The 23,759-nt window shown below is 48.4% G+C and overlaps 2 protein-coding genes across 4 annotated transcripts in view; one reads left to right on the top strand and one right to left on the bottom strand.

Moving 5' to 3' along the window:
* The window catches only part of LOC149440459 (uncharacterized), a 200,408-nt gene that overhangs the window by 62,191 nt on the left and 114,458 nt on the right, over positions 1 to 23,759 (bottom strand). The gene's annotated exons all lie outside the window — the stretch shown is intronic.
* LOC149440467 (uncharacterized) lies at positions 41 to 22,914 on the top strand. Of its 3 annotated transcripts, none has more exons than XM_089658575.1 (8): positions 41 to 89; positions 2,113 to 3,085; positions 12,190 to 12,311; positions 12,877 to 13,011; positions 13,098 to 13,221; positions 13,542 to 13,639; positions 13,775 to 13,916; positions 19,837 to 22,914. In XM_089658575.1, the coding sequence occupies exons 3-8, from the start codon at positions 12,231 to 12,233 to the stop codon at positions 20,709 to 20,711; spliced, it is 1,455 nt and encodes a 484-aa protein (XP_089514701.1). In that variant the 5' UTR covers positions 41 to 89; positions 2,113 to 3,085; positions 12,190 to 12,230; the 3' UTR covers positions 20,712 to 22,914. The 3 variants fall into 3 exon arrangements, with proteins under 3 accessions (XP_089514701.1, XP_089514700.1, XP_089514699.1); XM_089658574.1 differs by having other exon boundaries at positions 13,440 to 13,639; XM_089658573.1 differs by having other exon boundaries at positions 13,338 to 13,639.

Genomic DNA, 23,759 nt, shown 5'->3' with positions numbered 1-23,759 from the left:
TCGCCTGGACTCCGAGTTGTCTAGGTGGAAGTGAGTGTGGGCAGGGTGAACTCAGTGCAGGGCTGACTTTATAGAGGGAGAAGATGATGGTCAGTATGTGTGCGAGAGAAAATGATAGTTCATCATCACTTGACTCCACCCCTTATCAATATCCATCACTTGACTCCACCCACAACTGCCTAGTTCTTTCATTATCCTGACTCCTCCCCTCATCGATATTTATCACCTGACTCCTCCCTTCATCACTATCCAACACTTGACTCCTCCCCTCATCATGCAATAATACTTGACTCCACCCCTTATCAATATCCATCACTTGACTCCTCCCACAACTGCCTAGTTCTTTAATTATCCTGACTCCTCCCCTCATCGATATTTATCACCTGACTCCCCCCTCAAAATTAAATGATACTTGACTCCACCCCTTATCAATATCCATCACCTGACTCCTCCCACAACTGCCTGTTTCCCTCATCCTGACTCCTCCCTTATCACTATTTATCACCTGACTCCTCCCCTCATCACTATCCATCACCTGACTCCTCCCCTCATCATGAAATGATACCTGACTCCACCCCTTATCAATAGCCATCACCTAACTCCTCCCACAACTGCCTGGTTCCCTCAGTATCCTGACTCCTCCCTTCATCACTATTCATCACCTGACTCCTCCTCTCATCACTATCCATCACCTGACTCCTCCCCTCATCATGAAATGATACCTGACTTCTCCCCTTATCAATATCCATCTCCTGACTCCTAACACAACTGCCTGGTTCCCTCATTATCTTGACTCCTCCCCTCATCACTATTGATCACCTGACTCCTCCCCTCATCACTATCCATCAAATGACTTCTCCCCTCATCATGAAATGATGCTTAACTCCACCCCTTATCAATATCCATCACCTGACTCCTCCCACAACTGCCTGGTCACTGGAGACTCTGGAGTCACTGGGGACTCTGGAGTCACTGGGGACTCTGGAGTCACTGGAGATACTGGGTTCACTGAAGACACTGGGGTCATTGGAGACAGTGGGGTGACTGGGGACACCGGGGTCACTGAGGTCACGGGAGACTCTGGGGTCACTGGAGACACTGGGGACTCTGAAGTTTCTGGAGATACTGGGGTCACTGGAGAGACTGGGGTCACTGAAGACACTGGGTTCATTGGAGACAGTGGAGTGACTGGGGACACGGGTCACTAAGGTCACTGGAGACTCTTGGGTCACTGGGGACTCTGGATTCACTGGAGATACTGGGGTCACTGGAGACACTAGGGTCACTGGAGATACTAGGAGTCACTGGAGATACTGGAAAACACTGAAGATAGAAGGGTCATCCCACCACTGAAAGCACAGGAGCTCTGGGCTTCCTGGAGACACATAGGAGTTAGGGTCACTTGGTTCAGTGGAGATACAAGGGTCACCCACTCAATGAAAACACAGGAGGCTGGGGTTCCCAGAGACATATGAGAATTAGGGTCACTTGAGACACTGGGTTCACAATACATAGGTCACCCAGTCACTGAAAGCTCAGGAGCTCTGGGGTTCCTGGAGACACATGAGTTAGGGTCACTGAGGACACTTAGGACCAAAGAGTCACCCATTCATTGAAAGCACAAGTGCTCCAGGGTTCCTGGAGACACATAAAGGTTAGGGTCACTAAGAGAAAGAAGGGCCACCCAGTCACTGAAAGCACAAGAGCTTCAAGGTTCCTGGAGACACATAAGAGGGTCACTGGGGGTCAATGGAGATAGAAGGGTCACTCAGTCACTGAAAGCACAGGAGCTCTGGGGTTTCCCAGAGACATATGAGAATTAGGGTCACTGGAGACAGAAAGGTCACCCAGTCAGTGAAAGCACAAGAGCTTCAGGGTTCCTGGAGACACATAAGAATTAGGGTCACTGGAGACACTGGGGTCACCGGAGTGGTCAGTTGTTACAGGGTCTCTGAAGACACAGGAGTTTAGGGGTCATTGAAAGCAGAAGCGTCTCAGAGGATGCCGAGGAAACCAAGGACTGGACCAGAACTCTACGCTCCAGCTCAACTACAGTGACCCTTTTTAAGCTCCGACCCTTTGAATTTGTGTTCAATCGTCACTTCTTTTCAGATGGGGGAATCTACTGGAGGATCACAAGAACACATCTGAGATCAGGACCATTTGTTAAAGGACATCTGAGTAGACTACATAGGAAGGATGGGCAAGACTTGCATGACACAGATGATATTGGACCTCACTCTGGAGATCATCCACCTCCTGAATGGAGAGGTGAGGAGGATTCTGGGAGGGTCTCTTGACATCTAATACAGACTTGGCTGAATGGTGGGGAAGTCACAACATGACACCATTGTTGCCCTGTCAACCTAGGCTTTTCAGTAACAGATAAGGGATGTGTCTGGATGGTGACTGTATCATTGTGTGTGTCAGGTTCCTATAAGGTGTCAGGGTGTCACTGTCTATTTCTCCATGGAGGAGTGGGAGTATTTAGAAGGACACAAGGACCTCTACAAGGACGTCATGATGGACAATCGGCCGCCCTCACATCACCGGGTAAGAGGAGACTTTATTGGACAGGAGAGAGCAGTACGGAGGCTCCAGCTAGATCCCCCATCATCTGATAAACACATAGAAACAATGGATTCTGTCAGTGTGTGTGTTTCCTACAGATGGATGCAGTCATGGGAACCCACCAGAGAGATGTCCCCGTTCTCTGTATTCCCAGGATTCCACACCGGAAGGTCACACCATCCCTCACCATCATCAGGTAGATGGATACAGTCATGGGAACCTACCAGAGAGATGTCCCCGTCCTCTGTATTCCCGGGATTTCACACAGGAAGATCACACCATCCCTCATCATCATCATCATCATCATCAGGTAGATGGATCCAGTCATGGGAACCCGCCAGAAAGATGTCCCCATCCTCTGTATTCCCAGGATTCCACACAGGAATGTCACACCATCCCTCACCATCATCAGGTAGATGGATCCAGTAATGTGAACCCACCAGAGAGATGTCCCCGTCCTCTGTATTCCTGGGATTCCACACAGGAAGATCACACCATCCCTCACCATCATCAGGTAGGTGGAGCTGAGCTTTTTCCCGTGAAGGTGACTTTGTGTGTAGACCTTACATGCCAATGTTCCTGTGGTACAATAATGACTATTATTTTAGTGATTCTATCATTTTTATCTGAGGGTGGGGAACGATTTGGTAAGAACTTTAGGGGTGAAGCAGAGGTGGAAGAGACGTATGTGATGGGTGCTCCTCAGTCAGTAGCGAAGGTTGAAATGGCAAGAACAATCAAAAAGAAAGACATTTCAGCAAACAGTGCCACAGGTAAGGCTGAATCCTGAACTGAAGAAACTGAAAGGGAAACTGTCAGAAGAGCAGAGTGGTGGCCACCATTGCCATCCTTGCGTTGGTGCTTCTAGTTCCTTGCATGTGATCTTCTCAGTTTCCAGTGCCTTGTAGGACAGAGGGCCTTAAGCAAGTCTGCAATTCAGTTCATCCACTCATGTTTGGTCCAGGAGCTCCATGGAGATGCAAGACTCAAATGTGCTCAGTACACACTGTAGTCACATGATGACACAGGTTGCTCTGGGATGATTGAGTGACACAGGCATCACTGGAGACACTCTGGCACACTGGGGTCCTTTGGACATGGGGGTTACAAGAGTGCACATGGGTCACGGAGTTTCTAAAGGTATGGAAATCCCAGGGTCACTGGAGGCACAGGAGTTCCTGGTCTTTGGAGGCACAAGAGTGTTAAGGTTGCTGGTGGCACAGGAGTTAGGAAGTTACTGGAGCCACAGCAGTGCAGGGGTCACTGGAGGCACAGAATTGCAAAGGTTGCTGGAGGCACAACAGGAGTTGTAGGTCACTGGAGGCACAGGAATACAGAGGTCATTGGAGGCATAGGAGTTTCAGGTCACATGATACACAAGAGTTCTAGGTCACTGGAGGAACAGGAATACAGAGGTCTTTGGAGGCACAGGAGTTTCAGGTTGCTGGAGGCACAACAGGAGCTCAGTGGTTGCTGGAGGCACAGGCATACAGAGGTCATTGGAGGCATATTTGGTTCCAGGTCACTGGACACACAAGAGTTCTAGGTCGCTGGAGGAACAGGAATACAGGAGTCTTTGGAGGCACAGGAGTTCCAGGTTACTGGAGGCACAGGAGTTCCAGGTCAGAGGCACAAGAGTGCCAAGGTTGCTGGTGGCACAGGAGTTAAGAGGTCGCTGGAGCCACAGCAGTGCAGGGGTCACTAGAAGCACAGGAGTGCAAAGGTCGCTGGAGGCACAGGAGTTTCAGGTTGCTGGAGGCACAACAAGAGTTCTAGGTCGCTGGAGGCACAGGCATACAGAGATCATTGAAGGCATAGGAGTTCCAGGTCACTAGACACACAAGAGTTCTAGGTTGCTGAAGGAACAGGAATACAGAGGTCATTGGAGGCATAGGCGTTCCAAGTTACTGGATGTACAGCAGTGCAAAGGTTGCTGGAGGCACAGGAGTTCCAAGTGGCTGGAGGCATAAGTGTGCAGTGGTGGCTGGAGGCAAAGGAGCTCCAGGTCACTGGAGGCGCAGGAGTGCAGAGGTCATTAGTGGCACAAGAGCTCTAAGTCACTGGAGACACAAGAGCTCCAGTTTACTGGAAGCACAGCAGCTTCAAGTTACTAGAGGCACAGGAGCGAAGAGGTCACTGGAGGCACAGGAGAGAAGAGGGCACTGGAGGCACAGGAGCGAAGAGGGCACTGGAGGCACAGGAGCGAAGAGGGCACTGGAGACAAAGGAGCGAAGAGGGCACTGGAAGCACAGGAGCGAAGAGGGCACTGGAGGCAAAGGAGCGAAGAGGGCACTGGAAGCACAGGAGCGAAGAGGGCACTGGAGGCACAGGAGCGAAGAGGGCACTGGAGGCACAGGAGCGAAGAGGGCACTGGAGGCACAGGAGCAAAGAGGTCACTGGAGGCACAGGAGCGAAGAGGTCACTGGAGGCACAGGAGCGAAGAGGTCACTGGAGGCACAGGAGCGAAGAGGTCACTGGAGGCACAGGAGCGAAGAGGTCACTGGAGGCACAGGAGCGAAGAGGTCACTGGAGGCACAGGAGCGAAGAGGTCACTGGAGGCACAGAAGCGAAGAGGGCACTGGAGGCACAGAAGCGAAGAGGGCACTGGAGGCACAGAAGTGAAGAGGGCACTGGAGGCACAGGAGCGAAGAGGGCACTGGAGGCACCCCGAAGTGCCAATGGTTGCATGCCAGAGAGAAGACCAGGCGTTGGATCTGGGACAAGGTGAGCGTGACATAATATATGTGGACTGGTCCAGAATAGAGAAGAATGTGAGTGCTATGGGGAAGTTATATAATGATAGCAGTCGCTTGGATTGATCCACAGCAGGGAGATAGGTTGTTGTTCTCATCTACCAAAGAGTTTAATGACTACCTTGTTATATTTTAGTACACAGACAACGTGTCAAGAGAAGTTCGAAGGGTCATCTTTCTTTACCTCCAGAATGTAAAATGAAAGGCAGTGACCTCGTACAAGTTTTCCCAGAGGTAAACCTCATCACCACAAATCCCCATCCTGGGCTTCTTAGTGTGGATAGACCACCAGATCCCTCTACATCTTCCATCAAGCCTCGTATTGTTAGGCCAGATGGTGGACCTCACACTGTAGATTCAACTCCTGATCCCCCTAACCCTGAGGAACCTCACCCCCGGAGACGACGTGGCAGAATTCGACGTGATAACTCCATTTCCTGCCCCGAGTGCGTAAAATGTTTCAGTTTTAAATCTAGTTTCCTTACACATTGGAGGATACACACGAGCGAGAAGCCTTTCTCCTGTTCGGAGTGCGGGAGAAGTTTTAATTTTAAGTCTTGCTGCCCATCGGACCTATCATAGGGGGGAGAAGTTACATCCATGTTCGGAGTGCGGGAAATACTTCCTACATAAATCCCACCTTACCACGCATTGGAGATCTCTGGGGCGAAAAGCCCCATATGTGTTTCCAGTGCGGGAAGAGCTTTTTGTTTAAGTCGCACTTGGCCGAATACCAGAGAGCTCACACGGTAAAGAAACCTTTCTCATGCTCCGAGTATGGGAAAAACGTCTCCTTAAGGAGTGATCTGGCCCCACACCAGAGAGTCCACTCTGAAGAGAAGCCACACTCGTGTTCTCTGTGCGGGAAATGTTTTGTGTTTAAGTCACAGCTAGCCATACACCAAAGTTTTCACACGGGAGAGAAGCCCCATTCCTGTCCTGAGTGCGGGAAATGCTTTGTCCATAAATCAAAGCTTGCCGTACATCAAAGGTATCACAGGGGCGAGAAGCTCCATTCGTGTCCCGAGTGGGGAAAACGCTTTGTACATAACTCACAGCTGATCGCCCACCAGCGGGCTCACGTGATCGAGAAGCCTCATTCGTGTTCCGAGTGCGGGAAAAGCTTCTCCTCCAAGTCGCAGCTTGCCGTTCATTGCAGGTCCCACACTAGAAAGGTGACGTATTCGTGTCCCCAGTGCGGAAAAAGCTATCTGTTTAAATCTCAGGTGGAGGTACACCAGAAAAGCCACACCAACATGAAACCGTATTCGTGCTGCAAGTGAGGAAAAAGTTATCTATTTAAATCAAAATTGCCCGCACACCTGAGGATTCACACAGGGGACCATTCCTGCACCGAGTGCGGGAAGAACTTTTCCTGGAGAAGCGACCGTGCCAGGCACCAGCGAAGTCACGCGGATGTGAAGACCCATACATGTTCCGAGTGCGGGAAAACATATGTGCAAAAGGTTTCCTTGCGTGAAACGTGGGCACAGTGGCCCATTCAAAAAGTGGGCTGCCGTGACTGCACAAACGCGGCCCGTACTAATGTGAACCAGGGGTCGTAATTGGATGTCTGGAATCACATGGGTTGGAGGGATGGGTGGGACCTACAGAAGCTTTATGCTACCAGCAGTGTGAGATCTCAAATGTCTACATGCGTGCAGTGCAGCATGGAGATTATCACCGACATGAATTACACACTCTCATTCCTGATCGGCGGTTACAGTGTAGGTTGCAGACATGCTTCAATGAAGTCTCAGTTTCACTTTTATCAATGTGTTCCACATGGAACAAAGTACATCTTCCTATGTGCGGTCTAAGGCTAGCTGTAAGGTCCAACAGGACGCTCCTCCTCCCTCCATGGCTGTCCAATGAATTACACACTCTCATTCCTGATCTGCGGTTACAGTGTAGGTTGCAGACATGCTTCAATGAAGTCTCAGTTCCACTTTTATCAATGTTTTCCACACGGAACAAAGTACATCTTTCTATGTGCGGTCTAAGGCTAGCTATAAGGTCCATCAGGACGCTCCTCCTCCCTCCACAGCTGTCCAACAACGCAGCAAGAGAGAAAATAGCTTCTTTTACAAATGGCAGTTATATCCATCTCCAAGGACTTGTCCTGGACAAACGGAATGGAGGGAGGGAGGTTTGTCAGCTAAAATGTTTCAGGCAAGGGCTTGGAGATGTAGAAAAGTTCTTCTTGTCAAAGCAGCCATCTCCTTGCTAGCTGTGTGGTCAAACAACCTTGGGGGGAGGAGGGATGTCCTTTCCAATCTCACAGCTAGCCTTAGACAGCACCTAGGAAGATGGGACAAAGTCCTACATGTGCTTTGTCCTCTGGATGGCATAAAAGAGACCAGTACATTTTAAAAGCAAAATTATCCTTTAATGACTGCTGTTTCTTATATCCACCATGCAAAATTTCCCTTCTTTGCCAGGAGCCAGAGTTGGGATATAGGCTAATGCACCAACCAACCCTCGTGTGATCTGTAATAAAGTTACAAGACTGCAAACGCTGGTAGAAGTTTTATTATAGGGGCTGCTTATATGAACAGAATCCTGTCCGGAGCTCTCAGACATGGGCTACCTTTTCTAAGGTTGTTACAAGCTTTATCGATGTATGTTTGTTGTGGTGGCCTTGGTCTGCTTTGTGTACTTAGAGGTCACTCGCTAGAATAGAAGGAACTCCATGCAGGTAAGATTGTAATGAATGATAGGTCTTCTACTGTTCCACTCTAACAAGAGGTCTTCTACTCATCCACTCCAACAATAGGTCTTCTACTCATCCACTCAAGCCATAGGAATTCTACTCACCCACTCAAACCATAAGTCTTCTACTCATCTACTGAAACCATAGGTCTTCTACTCACCTACTCAAGCCATGGGCCTTCTACTCATCCACTCAAACAATAGGTGTTCTACTCACCCATTCAAACAATAGGACTTCTACTCACCCACTCAATCTATAGGTCTTCTACTCACCCACTCAAACAATAGGACTTCTGCTCACCCACTCAAGCCATAGGTCTTCTACGGATCCACTCAATCCATAGGTCTTCTACTTACCCACTCAAACAATAGGACTTCTACTCACCCACTCAAGCTATAGGTCTTCTACTCATCCACTCAAGCTATAGGTCTTCTACTCATCCACTCAAACAATAGGTCTACTACTCATCCACTCAAATAATAGGTCTTCTACTCTTCCACTCAAACCATAGGTCTTCTACTCTTTCACTCAAACCGTAGGTCTTCTATTCACCCACTCAATCAATAGGTCTACTACTCACCTACTCAAACCATAGGTCTTCTACTCATCCACTCCAACAATAGGTCTTCTACTCACCCACTCAAACAATAGGTCTTCTACTCATCCACTCAAGCCATGGTTTTTCTTCTCACTCGCTCAAACAATAGGCCTTCAATTTACCCACTCAAACAATAGGTCTTCTACTCATCCACTCAAGCCATAGGTCTTCTACTCACCCACTCAAGCCATAGGACTTCTACTCACTCACTCAAACCACAGGTCTTCTACTCATCTTCTCAAATCATAGGTCTTCTAGTCACCCACTCAAACCATAGGTCTTCTACTCATCTACTCAAACCATAGATCTTCTACTCACCTACTCAAACCATAGGTCTTCTACTCATCCACTCAAGCCATAGGTCTTCTACTCACCCACTCAAACCATGGTTCTTCTTCTCTCTCATTGAAAAACTACCTTGCATTTTATCGTATGAATGTGTTTAAATCTAAGGCCTCCCTTGATAAGTCTACACTCCATGGGAGACTCATACTACCTATTCCGAAGCCCTAGAACAGAGCTTCTCAACCAGGGTTCCTCCAGAGGTTACTAGGGGTTCCTTGAGCCATGAGAAATTTCTCCCTCTCAAATAATTTCCAACTGACACCACTGATCTTTTTAGCTGTCCGAAAGGAGGTAATTCTTCCCAATGATGACAAATGTAAGAAGCATTCTTCCTCAACCACGGTTCAATGGAACCCTAGGGTTCCTCCACAGGTTGCCAGGAATTCCTTGAGCACTGAGCAATATCTGCCTCTCAGATAAGTTCCCACTGACACCATTGATCTTTTTAGGTATCTGTAAGGGTGTAATTCTTCCCAATGACCACAAATATAAGGAACATTCTTCTTCAACCAGGGCTCCATGGAACCCTAGGGTTCCTCCAGAGCACTTGGAAAGTTCTGCCTCTCAGATAAGTTCCCACTGAGACCATTGATCTTCGTAGCTATTGGTATCTTCTGTATTCTTCCCACTGTCCACAAGTGTGAGGAGCATTTTTCCCACTGACCATCAAACATATATACAGAGTTGTAGCTGTAGTAATTTTTAGCAGGGGTTTCCTGAGACTGGAAAGTTATTCCAAGAGTTGAAAAGGTTGAGAAAGGCTGTTCTAGAACATCTTCTCTAGTTTGGTAGACCTCATGTGGATGTTTCTCAGAGATAAAGAACAAAGTGCCAAACATGTTAATGAACACATTGCAGGAGATTGACAATGTTGATTACATATAATAGGTATAATAATATTTGCATCCCACCACCTGAAGAAGTCAAAGTTGTAATCTGTAAAGCTCAGCTGCATCTGTAGGGGACATTTGAGTCATTGTTCATTTCCCACAAACTCTTCTTTGAACTGATGAACGCCAAGCAACCTCAGGGCAGCTTAATGAGCTTTGAGCGGAATACGGTTTTACATTTTTTTTTTTTTTAATTGTTCAGTACCCTTCTTCCAGCTTGGGACAAATGATCCTAGGTTCCCTGCTTGGTGGATTACCCATTGTTTCTCTAATTCCCACCACTTTCCTTCCTCCTGGCTCTTTCTTAATGAAGAAGTTCTGCCCTCTGGGGTAAAACTAAATGCCGATGATGTCATCACGTTGCTTTCCCGGAACTGCTGAGTGGCAGGGGTTAGCACAGAAGAGTAGGCGACGTAAGCCGCTTAATAGGAGGCCCACGACTATAACTCTTCTCTGAAACCCAATAAACCAGGAGATTAAATTAAACCTCCCTTTTCTTCATCAACAATGAAGAGCTAAGGTTGAGAAGCTTTGGGAACCGTCACATTAAGGCAGAATGCCTGCCGAATCAATTGCGCCCCGGTAATTCCCCACCCGTAACAAAGGGGCAGGGCTGCTGGTGACATTGTTGACCTAATAGGCCCACATGGTCATATTTGGGCAAAGTTGTTGACCAAATTATTCTTGAACCTTAGTTCAGCTGTCACGTACCTGGTGATGGAGGCCAGTGGAGAGAGGGCTTCTCTTGTGGCTAAGTTCCGGACTCCCCTGAGAGTGGGACAGCGGAAGTAAGGCCCAAAGTTGCATAGGTCACCTGTAGGAGTGCTGGTTGGTGGTTCACTCAGAAGCACAGCTGGTGCACGGAGATAGGTCTGCAGACAGGAGGCACCTGTGCGTGGTATGCAAGCCCTTCTGGGATTTAGATGTTTACTGGGTAGTCCGTTCAAGCCAAGGTCAGGTACCAGGTGGGAATCAGAGCAGACGTAGTCAGATGGAAAAGCCGAGGTCATTCACAGAGGAGCGAGAGATAGAGTATCCATAAGCCAAGCCGAGGTCAGATCAGGGGTAAAGCAGAGTAGACAGGTCCAGGAGCAAGCCGAGTTGGTAACAGGAAATCACAGGTCAGAATCACAGGAACCAGGAACAGGGCACGGGGAGCTAGAGATCATCCAGCAACCAGGGGAAGTGATGAGCCTCCTTATAAAGGCAGTCTGGCACCAGACTGAGGCTGATGTGTACTTCTGCGTCCATGTAGAGTACTGGCAGGAATGCCAGATCTTCCAGAACTTCTGCCATGGACAGGACCCTGACATCATCACTAATCATCGAAGCTTCTGTGTTGGTGCTACCCCAATGCAGCTCCAATTAAAAAAAATGTTTGCAGAAGCACAAAAAACTGGCATAAAAAAGGAAATTTGGGGGTTTTGTCTAAACAAAACAAACTTGCTCCCAATTTATATCGATAATTTGATTTTAGGAGGGTTTTTTTTTTTTGTGCAGATCTTCTTTTTACGTCTTCTATATTATTGGTTGATTGATTTGAAAAATCTAGAGTGCCAGATTGGCCTTTTATCATTGAGAATTTTTATTTCACAAAATCTGGCCAAGTTCAAAAATTTCTCCGACTGCAGTTCTTCTGGGTTCCAGCAGGTGCTGATCACGCTTCTACCACACAGACGCTCCTACAGGTAGTCTCTATTTTCTCTACAGACAGGAAGTGATGTCGGGTATAAAAAAAAGGGCGGTCCAGGCAACCAGTGAGTTGGGAGGAAGTAGAGAAGAGACATTGCTGGAACTGGCAGTAGGTGGTCAGATATTTACTTTTTCACTTTAGTGCTCTTGTACAGCGTCTGTTATTCATTTAGATTTGGAATTTTTATATTTTTTTTAATAAGTTGTCATCTAAATGTATAAAACTTGATGAAGTGATCCAAGTTCCCCCGAAAACTTGGAACTTTAAGCCGGTGAAGGGGATCACCTAAACACTGAAATTTCTGCATTGACTGGTGGCCAAGACGGTACAATACTCTATTATTGCTAGCTTTATTTGGGAAGAACGAGAAAAAAAAATCGCTCTTCCTAATGTTAATTTTACGGAATTATCTCAGATAATCAGGACTAAATATGATCGGCATCGTCTCCGGAGTACATGGAAGTCACAGGAATAGGGTCATCACACAAACCCTACCATGACCTCACAGCTCCCCTACCAATGTCCCTTCATCCAGAGTCAATGTGTCCTATGACATCATATCAACCTCTCAGTTCCTCCTCCCAATGGTTCTCTGTACATATATAAACAATTATTAATTATTTCAGTTATTGGACTACAGCAAAACCCCCATCACATGACTGCATGAATGAGGATGGAGGACCGGAGTCACATGACTGAGAGGATACTAAACCTCACCCTGGAGATCATCTACCTGCTGACTGGAGAGGTGAGGAGGAATCTGGGAGGTCACATGACATCACTCTTATGTCTATTAATAACACACAGACCTGACCGGAGAGGTGAGGAGGATTCTGGGAGGTCACATGACATCACTCATATCTCTATTAATAAACCACAGACCTGACTGGAGAGGTGAGGAGGATTCTGGGAGGTCACGTGACATCACTCTGATCTCTATTAATAAAATGCAGACCTGACCGGAGAGGTGAGAAGGATTCTGGGAGGTCACATGACGTCACTCTCATCTCTATTAATAAAACACAGACCTGACCGGAGAGGTGAGGAGGATTCTGGGAGGTCACATGACGTCACTCTCATCTCTATTAATAAAACACAGACCTGACCGGAGAGGTGAGGAGGATTCTGGGAGGTCACATGACATCACTCTCATCTCTATTAATAAAACACAGACCTGACCGGAGAGGTGAGAAGGATTCTGGGAGGTCACATGACATCACTCTCATCTCTAGTAATAAAACACAGACCTGACCGGAGAGGTGAGGAGGATTCTGGGAGTCTAACATGATATTCCTATTGGTTCCCCAAATCAGAGATTTGCTCTTCTGAAGTCAGGTGATAATATGACCATCACAGTGCCTCCATATGACTCCCTAAAGCCTGAGAGACACAACATGCAGAAGATTCTAGAAGTCACCAAGAAGATGATGGAGCTGCTGACAGGAGAGGTGAGCGGTGCCGGGAATTCTGGGACATTCTCCAGTAACAGACAAGGGATGTGTCTGGATGGTGACTGTATCATTGTGTGTGTCAGGTTCCTATAAGGTGTCAGGATGTCACGGTCTATTTCTCCATGGAGGAGTGGGAGTATTTAGAAGGACACAAGGATCTCTACAAGGACGTCATGATGGACAATCAGCCGCCCCTCACATCACCGGGTAAGAGGAGACTTTATTAGAAATGAGAGAGCAGTACGGAGGCTCCACCTAGATCCCCCATCATCTGATAAACACATAGAAACAATGGATTCAGTCAGTGTGTGTGTTTCCTACAGAAGGATGCAGTCATGTGAACCCACCAGAGAGATGTCCCTGTCCTCTCTATTCCCGGGATTCCACACAGGAAGGTCACACCATCCCTCACCATCATCAGGTAGGTGGATCCAGTCATGGGAACCCACCAGAGAGATGTCCCCGTCCTCTGTATTCCCAGGATTCCACAAAGGAAGGTCACACCATCCCTCACCATCATCAAGTAGATGGATCCAGTCATGGGAACCCACCAGAGAGATGTCCTCGTCCTCTGTATTCCCGGGATTCCACACAAGAAGGTCACACCATCCCTCACCATCATCAGGTCAGTGGAGTTGAGGTTCTTAGTAGATCAAAAACTCACCAACATGGCTTGTGTAATGTTTGGTCCAACGTTCCTCCTCATTAATTCTTCATTTTCAATATATTTTTCTTACCGGTTTGTGGTTTGTATCTTCAGAATGAAGAAATGAGTAAAACAAAAGTTAAGCGTAATGAGGAAGAAGAAGAGACGGGTGTGAGGGGTGATCACCAGACTGTGAAGGAGGAGGTGAGGATGGTGACAATTAAAGAAGAGGACGTTCCTACAGAGATCAGCCAAGGTGGGTGGTGGAGACTTTGTCTATCGTTGTGTATAGAAGTTTCTTATATTGTATTACTGGCTTAGTAATCATGGACAGCAGAAAGTAGGAGTATGGCCCCATAATTCCATGGTGTCACACCTCCAAGTACCCCGCTCCCTACACTACATGATGCTGAATCCACTATGCACCATGCTGCCTTCCTCCGGGATGAGGCTCTACCATCTGGCTCTCCACAACTGGTGATCTCCACACAGAATGGAGAAGGTTACACTTCACTGGATGGCTCTGTGCTCCTCTGAATTGTCGCAGGTTCCACCTATATGTGTGTTTTTCTTGCTGTTCCTTAATACTGCTTTCTCATAAAAGTGAAGCATGCTGGGTAGAGGAGGGGCCATGCCAGGGTTGACCTACAATTTTTCTGTTTGCCAGTGTCCCGACCTTCTGCAGATGGCAGTATGACCTAAAAGTCTCTGAATGCCTCTGTCCACTTGATGGACTCCAAGGAAGAGCTCATGGTTCCCTAAAGGAATGAATGTCATGGGGCATGTGTCTCCCCATAGGAATGAATGGGGTCATGGTGCACGTGTCTCCCCATAGGAAAGAATGGGGTCATGGTGCACGTGTCTCCCCATAGGAATGAATGGGGTCATGGTGCACGTGCCTCCCCATAGGAATGAATGGGGTCATGATGCATGTGTCTCCCCATACCAAAGAATAAGGGCATGGTGCACGTGTCTCCCCGTAGGAATGAATGGGGTCATGATGCATGTGTCTCCCTGTAGGAATGAATGGGTCATGGTGCATATGTCTCCCCATAGGAATGAATGGGGTCCTGGTGCACATGTCTCCCCGTAGGAATGAATGAGGTTATGGTGCACGTGTCTCCCCATAGGAATGAATGGGGTCATGGAGCACATGTCTCCCCATAGGAATGAATGGGGTCATGATGCTTGTGTCTCCCCATAGGAATGAATGGGGTCATGGTGCACGTTTCTCCCCATAGGAATGAATGGGGTCATGATGCACGTGTCTCCCCGTAGGAATGAATGGGTCATGGTGCATGTGTCTCCCCGTAAGAATAAATGGGGTCATGGTGCACATGTGTCTCCCCATAGGAATGAATGGGGTCATGGTGCACGTGTCTACCTATATAAATGAATGCGGTCATGGTGCTCGTGTCTTTCCATAGGAGTGAATGGGTTCATGGTGCATGTGTCTCCTTATAGGAATTAATGGGGTCATGGTGCACGTGTCTTCCCATAGGAATGAATGGAGTCATGGTGGACGTGTCACCACATAGGAATGAATGGGGTCATGGTGTATGTGTCTCCCCATAGGAATGAATGGGGTCATGATGCTCGTGTCTCCCCATACCAATGAATGGGGTCATGGTGCTAGTGTCTCCCCATAGGAATGAATGTGGTCATGGAGCACGTGTCTCCCCATAGGAATGAATGCGGTCATGGAGCACGTGTCTCCCCATAGGAATAAATGGGGTCATGATGCACGTGTCTCCCCATAGGAATGAATGGGGTCATGGTGCTCGAGTCTCCCCATACCAATGAATGGGGTCATGGTGCTCGTGTCTCCCCATAGGACTGAATGGGGTCATGGTGCATATGTCTCCCCATAGGAATGAATGGGGTCATGGTGCATGTGTCTACCCATATAAATGAATGGGGTCATGGTGCATGTGTCTCCCCGTATGAATAAATGGGGTCATGATGCATGTGTCTACCCATATAAATGAATGGGGTCATGGTGCATGTGTCTCCCCGTATGAATAAATGGGGTCATGATGCATGTGTCTACCCATATAAATGAATGGGGTCATGGTGCTAGTGTCTTTCCATAGGAGTGAATGGGGTCATGGTGGACGTGTCTCCCCATAGGAATGAATGTGGTCATAGTGGACGTGTCTCCCCATAGGAATGAATGGGGTCATGGAGCACGTGTCTCCCTATAGGAACGAATGGGGTCATGGAGCACGTGTCTCCCTATAGGAACGAATGGGGTCATGCTGCTCGTGTCTCCCCATACCAATGAATTAGGTCATGGTGCTCGTGTCTCCCCATAGGAATGAACGTGGTCATGGAGCACGTGTCTCCCCATAGGAATGAATGGGGTCATGATGCACGTGTCTCCCTATAGGAATGAATGGGGTCATGGTGCACGTGTCTCCCCAGCAGGAAGTAGGAGTATGGCCCCATAATTCTATGTTGTCACACCTCCAAGTACCCCGCTCCCTACACTACATGATGCTGAATCCACTATGCACCATGCTGCCTTCCTCCAGGATGAGGCTCTACCATCTGGCTCTCCACAACTGGTGATCTCCACACAGAATGGAGAAGGTTACACTTCACTGGATGGCTTTGTGCTCCCCTGAATTGTCGCAGGTTCCACCTATATGTGTGTTTTTCTTGCTGTTCCTTAATACTGCTTTCTCATAAAACTGAAGCATTGCTGGGTAGAGGAGGGGCCATGCCAGGGTTGACCTACAATTTTTCTGTTTGCCAGTGTCCCGACCTTCTGCAGATGGCAGTATGACCTAAAAGTCTCTGAATGCCTCTGTCCACTTGATGGACTCCAAGGAAGAGCTCATGGTTCCCTAAAGGAATGAATGTTATGGGGCATGTGTCTCCCCATAGGAATTAATGGGGTCATGGTGCACATGTCTCCCCATAGGAATGAATGGGGTCATGGTGCACATGTCTCCCCGTAGGAATGAATGAGGTTATGGTGCACGTGTCTCCCCATAGGAATGAATGGGGTCATGGAGCACATGTCTCCCCATAGGAATGAATGGGGTCATGGTGCACGTTTCTCCCCATAGGAATGAATGGGGTCATGATGCACGTGTCTCCCCGTAGGAATGAATGGGTCATGGTGCATGTGTCTCCCCGTAAGAATGAATGGGGTCATGGTGCACGTGTGTCTCCCCATAGGAATGAATGGGGTTATGGTGAACGTGTCTACCCATAGGAATGAATGGGGTCATGGTGCACGTGTCTACCCATATAAATGAATGCGGTCATGGTGCTCGTGTCTTTCCATAGGAGTGAATGGGTTCATGGTGCATGTGTCTCCCTATAGGAATTAATGGGGTCATGGTGCACGTGTCTTCCCATAGGAATGAATGGAGTCATGGTGGACGTGTCACCGCATAGGAATGAATGGGGTCATGGTGTATGTGTCTCCCCATAGGAATGAATGGGGTCATGATGCTCGTGTCTCCCCATAGGAATGAATGGGGTCATGATGCTCGTGTCTCCCCATACCAATGAATGGGGTCATGGTGCTAGTGTCTCCCCATAGGAATGAATGGGGTCATGATGCACGTGTCTCCCCATAGGAATGAATGGGGTCATGGTGCTCGAGTCTCCCCATACCAATGAATGGGGTCATGGTGCTCGTGTCTCCCCATAGGACTGAATGGGGTCATGGTGCTCGAGTCTCCCCATAGGAATGAATGCGGTCATGGAGCACGTGTCTCCCCATAGGAATGAATGGGGTCATGGTGCTCGTGTCTCCCCATAGGAATGAATGGGGTCATGGTGCTCGTGTCTCTCCATACCAATGAATGGGGTCATGGTGCTCGTGTCTCTCCATACCAATGAATGCGGTCATGGTGCTCGTGTCTTTCCATAGGAGTGAATGGGTTCATGGTGCATGTGTCTCCCTATAGGAATTAATGGGGTCATGGTGCACGTGTCTTCCCATAGGAATGAATGGAGTCATGGTGGACGTGTCACCGCATAGGAATGAATGGGGTCATGGTGTATGTGTCTCCCCATAGGAATGAATGGGGTCATGATGCTCGTGTCTCCCCATACCAATGAATGGGGTCATGGTGCTAGTGTCTCCCCATAGGAATGAATGCGGTCATAGAGCACGTGTCTCCCCATAGGAATGAATGGGATCATGATGCATGTGTCTCCCCATAGGAATGAATGGGGTCATGGTGCTCGAGTCTCCCCATACCAATGAATGGGGTCATGGTGCTCGTGTCTCCCCATAGGACTGAATGGGGTCATGGTGCTCGAGTCTCCCCATAGGAATGAATGCGGTCATGGAGCACGTGTCTCCCCATAGGAATGAATGGGGTCATGGTGCTCGTGTCTCCCCATACGAATGAATGGGGTCATGATGTTCGTGTCTCCCCATAGGTGTGAATGGGGTTATGGTGCATGTGTCTCCCCATAGGAATGAATGGGGTCATGGTGGACGTGTCTCCCCATAGAAATGAATGGGGTCATGGTGCTCGTGTCTCTCCATACCAATGAATGGGGTCATGGTGCTCGTGTCTCTCCATACCAATGAATGGGGTCATGGTGCTCGTGTCTCCCCATAGGAATGAATGGGGTCATGGTGCTCGAGTCTCCACGTACCAATGAATGGGGTCATGGTGCTCGTGTCTCCCCATAGGTCTGAATGGGGTCATGGTGCTCGTGTCTCCCCATAGGTCTGAATGGGGTCATGGTGCTCGAGTCTCCCCATAGGAATGAATGCGGTCATGGAGCACGTGTCTCCCCATAGGAATGAATGGGGTCATGGTGCTCGTGTCTCCCCATAGGAATGAATGGGGTCATGGTGCTCGTGTCTCCCCATACGAATGAATGGGGTCATGATGTTCGTGTCTCCCCATAGGTGTGAATGGGGTTATGGTGCATGTGTCTCCCCATAGGAATGAATGGGGTCATGGTGGACGTGTCTCCCCATAGAAATGAATGGGGTCATGGTGCTCGTGTCTCTCCATACCAATGAATGGGGTCATGGTGCTCGTGTCTCTCCATACCAATGAATGGGGTCATGGTGCTCGTGTCTCCCCATAGGAATGAATGGGGTCATGATGCACGTGTCTCCCCATAGGAATGAATAGGGTCATGGTGCTCGAGTCTCCACATTCCAATGAATGGGGTCATGGTGCTCGTGTCTCCCCATAGGTCTGAATGGGGTCATGGTGCTCGAGTCTCCCCATAGGAATGAATGCGGTCATGGAGCACGTGTCTCCCCATAGGAATGAATGGGGTCATGGTGCTCGTGTCTCCCCATAAGAATGAATGGGTCATGGTGCATGTGTCTCCCCGTAGGAATGAATGGGGTCATGGTGCATGTGTCTCCCCATAGGAATGAATGGGGTCATGATGCTTGTGTCTCCCAATAGGTGTGAATGGGGTTATGGTGGACGTGTCTCCCCATAGGAATGAATGGGGTCATGGTGCACGTGTCTCCCCATAGGACTGAATGGGGTCATGGTGCACGTGTCTCCCCATAGGACTGAATGGGGTCATGGTGCTCGAGTCTCTCCATACCAATGAATGGGGTCATGGTGCTCGTGTCTCCCCATAGGAACGAATGCGGTCATGGAGCACGTGTCTCCCCATAGGAACGAATGGGGTCATGGTGCACGTGTCTCCCCATAGGAACGAATGGGGTCATGGTGCACGTGTCTCCCCATAGGAACGAATGGGGTCATGGAGCACGTGTCTCCCCATAGGAACGAATGGGGTCATGGTGCACGTGTCTCCCCATCGGAACGAATGGGGTCATGGTGCACGTGTCTCCCCATCGGAACGAATGGGGTCATGGTGCACGTGTCTCCCCATAGGAACGAATGGGGTCATGGTGCACGTGTCTCCCCATCGGAACGAATGGGGTCATGGTGCACGTGTCTCCCCATAGGAACGAATGGGGTCATGGTGCACGTGTCTCCCCATAGGAACGAATGGGGTCATGGTGCACGTGTCTCCCCATAGGAACGAATGGGGTCATGGTGCACGTGTCTCCCCATAGGAACGAATGGGGAGACACGTGACCCCATTCATTCCTATGGGGAGACACATAGGTCATGGTGCACGTGTCTCCCCATAGGAATGAATGGAGTCATGATGCTCGTACACGTAAAAAAAATCTGATATTTTTTGTTTCTTGTTAGAGAAACGTGACATGAAGAAGACCTCAGAGGACCGTGTCTGCATATCTTCTGACTGTAAGATGGAAGGAGAGGACATCACACATCTTGGAGAGAAGCTCTCCTTCAATCCCTATGCAGAACTTTACAACGTGAATGGACCAGCAGATCCCTCTGATCCTGAGGAACCTCAGCATACCAGGCATGGTTCCATGGTCCAAAAGAAGGAAATATTTCCCTTGACTGACTGCGAGGAACCAGTTCTTTGTAAAGCAAGTCTGAATGCATATGAAGGATCTCAAGGCATTGAGAAGCCCCATTCATGCTCTGAGTGCGGGAAATGTTTCTTATTCAAAAAACAGTTGGTCAAACACCAGAGAATTCACTACAGACTGAAAACCTTTCCTTGTGACGAGTGCGGAAAGACCTTTTCCTCCAGAGGCGAACTTGTCAGACACCAGAAAATCCACCTCGGAATAAAGTCCTACACATGTCCCCAGTGCGGGAAGAGCTTCATACAGAAATCAGACCTTATCAGACATCAAACATCCCACCAGGTTGAGAGGCCGTACTTGTGTCCCGAGTGCGGGAAAGGTTTCAAACACAGAGCTGCCCTTACTAAGCATCAAAAACATCACACGGGGGAAAAGCCGCATTCCTGCCCCGAGTGCGGGAGAGGCTTCGTGCAAAAATCAGACCTCTCTATTCATCTGAGAACTCACACGGGGGAGAAGCCGTATTCCTGTTCAGAGTGCGGGAAATGTTTCGTGCAAAGATACCATGTGGTTGTACATCAAAGATCTCACACGGGTGAGAGGCCCTATCCATGCCTACAGTGCGGGAAAGCTTTTAAAAGGCGGTGCTACCTTACCGTGCATCAGAGGAATCACAAAAAGTGATGAGCCGAGCTGGTCCTGGGTTAGTCCTCACGCACACGGGACATTTTTACAGCGGCTGTTTTTGGCTTTTGACGTTTTTTTCTACAGTCAGTAAACCCCCCAGCATGTTATCCTATGTGTCCATACACAGAGACTGGAATCCACGTTTTTTGGTTGGAAACCCAGAACTAGAGCGATTCTAGAGGAGTTTTTTATCTGTAAAAATGCTTTACACACACTATATTGCCCCAAATATTGGGCCACCTGCCTTTCCACACACATGACCTATAATGGCCCCCCAGTATTAGTCCCTAGGGTTTTAATATTGAGTTGGCCCTGCCCTTTGCAGCTATAACAGCTTCAACTCTTACGGGAAGGCCATCCACAAGGTTTAGGAGGGTGTCTATGGGAAGGTTGGACCATTCTTCCAGAAGCACATTTGTCAGGTCAGGCACTGATGTCGGGGGAGGAGGCCTGGCTCGCAGTCTCCGCTCTAATTCATCCCAAAGGGGTTCTATGGGGTTGAGGTCAGGACTCTGTGCAGGACAGTCAAGTTCCTCCACCCCAAACTGGCTCCTCCATGTCTTTATGGACCTTGCTTTGTGCACTGGTGCTCAGTCATGTTGGAACAGGAAGGGGCCATCCCCAAACTCTTCCCACAAAGTTGGGAGCATGAAATTGTCCAATCGCCTTAAGAGTTCCCAACCCCTGAAAAACAACCCCACACCATAATCTCCCCTCCACCAAACTTTACACTTGGCACAATGCAGTCAGGAATGTACCGTTCTCCTGGCAACTGCCAAACCCAGGCACGTCCATTGGATTGCCAGACAGAGAAGCGTGATTGGTCAGAGAACACGCCTCCTCTGCTCTAGTGTCCAGTGGCGGCGTGCTTTACACCACGGCATCCGACGCTTTGCATTGCACTTGGTGATGGAAGGTTTGGATGTAGCTGCTCGGCCATGGAAACCCATGAAGCTCTCTACGCACTGTTATTGGGCTCATCTGAAGGCCACACCAAGTTTGGAGGTCTTTAGCTATTGACTCTGCAGACAGTTGGCGACTTCTGCGCACTGTGCGCTTCAGCATGCGCTGACCCTGCCCTGTCATGTGACGTGGCCACTTGGTAGCTGAGTGGCTGTTGTTCCCAGTTGCTTCCACTTTGTTATAATCCCACTAGCAGTTGAGCGTGGAATATTTAGTAGCCAGGAAATGTCACAGATGGACTTATTGCACAGGTGGCCACCTATCACGGGACCACGCTTGGAGTCACTGAGCTCCTGAGAGCGACCTATTCTTTCACCAATGTTTGTAGAAGCAGTCTGCATGCCTAGGGGCTTGATTGTATACACCTGTGGCCATGGAGGGGATTGGAGCACTTGAATCACATGATATGGAGGGGATTGGAACACCTGAGTCACATGATATGGAGGGGATTGGAACACCTGAATCACATGATATGGAGGGGATTGGAACACCTGAATCACATGATTGGGAGGGGATTGGAACACCTGAATCACATGATATGGAGGGCGGGGCCAAAACCTTTGACAATATAAGTGTACATATGCCTGGCTCCCACCAAATGGGAAGTAGTTTGGATGTTCATCAGAACACCTGAACAGCCAAAGTTCGATCTGAGCCTAGGTTCGCAGTGAACAGTCAGCTCATCCCTACTCACAAGAAGCAGAAGCCATACTCCTGTCCCAAGTTCAGGAAATCTTATAAAAGGTTGTACCTCCCTTGTCGAGCATCACAGACCTCACACCAGTGAAAGACCTTATCATGTGCTGAGTGCGGAAAACGTTTTGTATAGAAATCGAACCTTGTATAGGTGAAAGGCCGTTTTCCTGTTCTGAGTGTGGGAAATGTTTAATCAAACCTTGTCTTATATCAGACATCTTGTAGAGGTGAAAGGCTGTATTCCTGTACTGAGTGTGGGAAATGTTTAAGCAAACCTTGCCTTACATCAGACGTCTTGTAGAGGTGAAAGGCCGGATTCCTGTTCTGTGTGTGGGAAATGTTTAATCAAACCTTGCTTTACATCAGTTGGGTGCCGTTTTTACACTTTTTCCTTCACTTGACAGATATCCAATTTTTAGACTCCCCTGAGTAATGACAATATATGATATTTAAGTTGCATTGTTGAAAGTTTTCAATATATTTCCATTCCCTCTGAGGAACGTATTAGGAATTAAATAAAATAAAGTTTTGTTGATTTCTCTTTGTGCCTTTAGTGACCTTGTTGGGTGCCTTATGCACAGATGTAGGATACTCATAGTAGGGCTCCGGAACACCCCAGAGATGGACGATAGTCATAGTAGGGCTCCAGAACATCCCAGAGATGGAGGATACTCATAGTAGGGCCTCCAAACACCGAAAGATGGAGGACAATCATAGTATGTCCCCTGAAGACCCTAGAGATGGAGGATACCAATAGTAGAGCTCTGGAATATCCCAAAGATGGAGGATGATCATAGAAGGGCTCCTGAACACCCCAGAGATGGAGGATGATCATAGTAGGGCTCCTTAACACCCCAGAGATGGAGGATTATCATAGTAGGGCTCCTGAACTCCCAGAGATGGAGGATAATCATAGTAGGGCTGCTAAACACCCTAGATATGGAGGATAATCATACTAGGGAACCTGAACTCCCCAGAGATGGAAGACAATCATGGTTGGGCTCCTGAACATCCAGAGATAGTGGATAAACATAGTAGGGCTCCTGAACACCCCAGAGATGGAGGATGATCATAGTAAGGCTCCTGAACTCCCAGAGATGGAGGACAATCTGAGTTGGGCTTCTGAACCTCCAGAGAGATGTGGATAAACATAGTAGGGCTCCTGAACATCTGCAGAGATGAAGGATAATTATAGTAGGGCTCCTGAACACCCCAGAGATGGAGGATACTCAGTAGGGCTCCTGAACACCCCAGAGATGGAGGATGATCATAGAAGGGCTCCTGAACTCCCAGAGATGAAGGATGATCATAGTAGGGCTCCTGAACTCCCAGAGATGGAGGACAATCATAGTTGGGCTCCTGAACTCCCATAGATGGAGGACAATC

This window comes from Staurois parvus, unplaced genomic scaffold (assembly GCF_062004578.1).
Source record: "Staurois parvus isolate SC_StPar_1 unplaced genomic scaffold, SC_StPar_1.0 ptg001079l, whole genome shotgun sequence".
Lineage (NCBI taxonomy): Eukaryota > Metazoa > Chordata > Amphibia > Anura > Ranidae > Staurois > Staurois parvus.
This window is presented reverse-complemented; position numbering and strand designations above follow the sequence as displayed.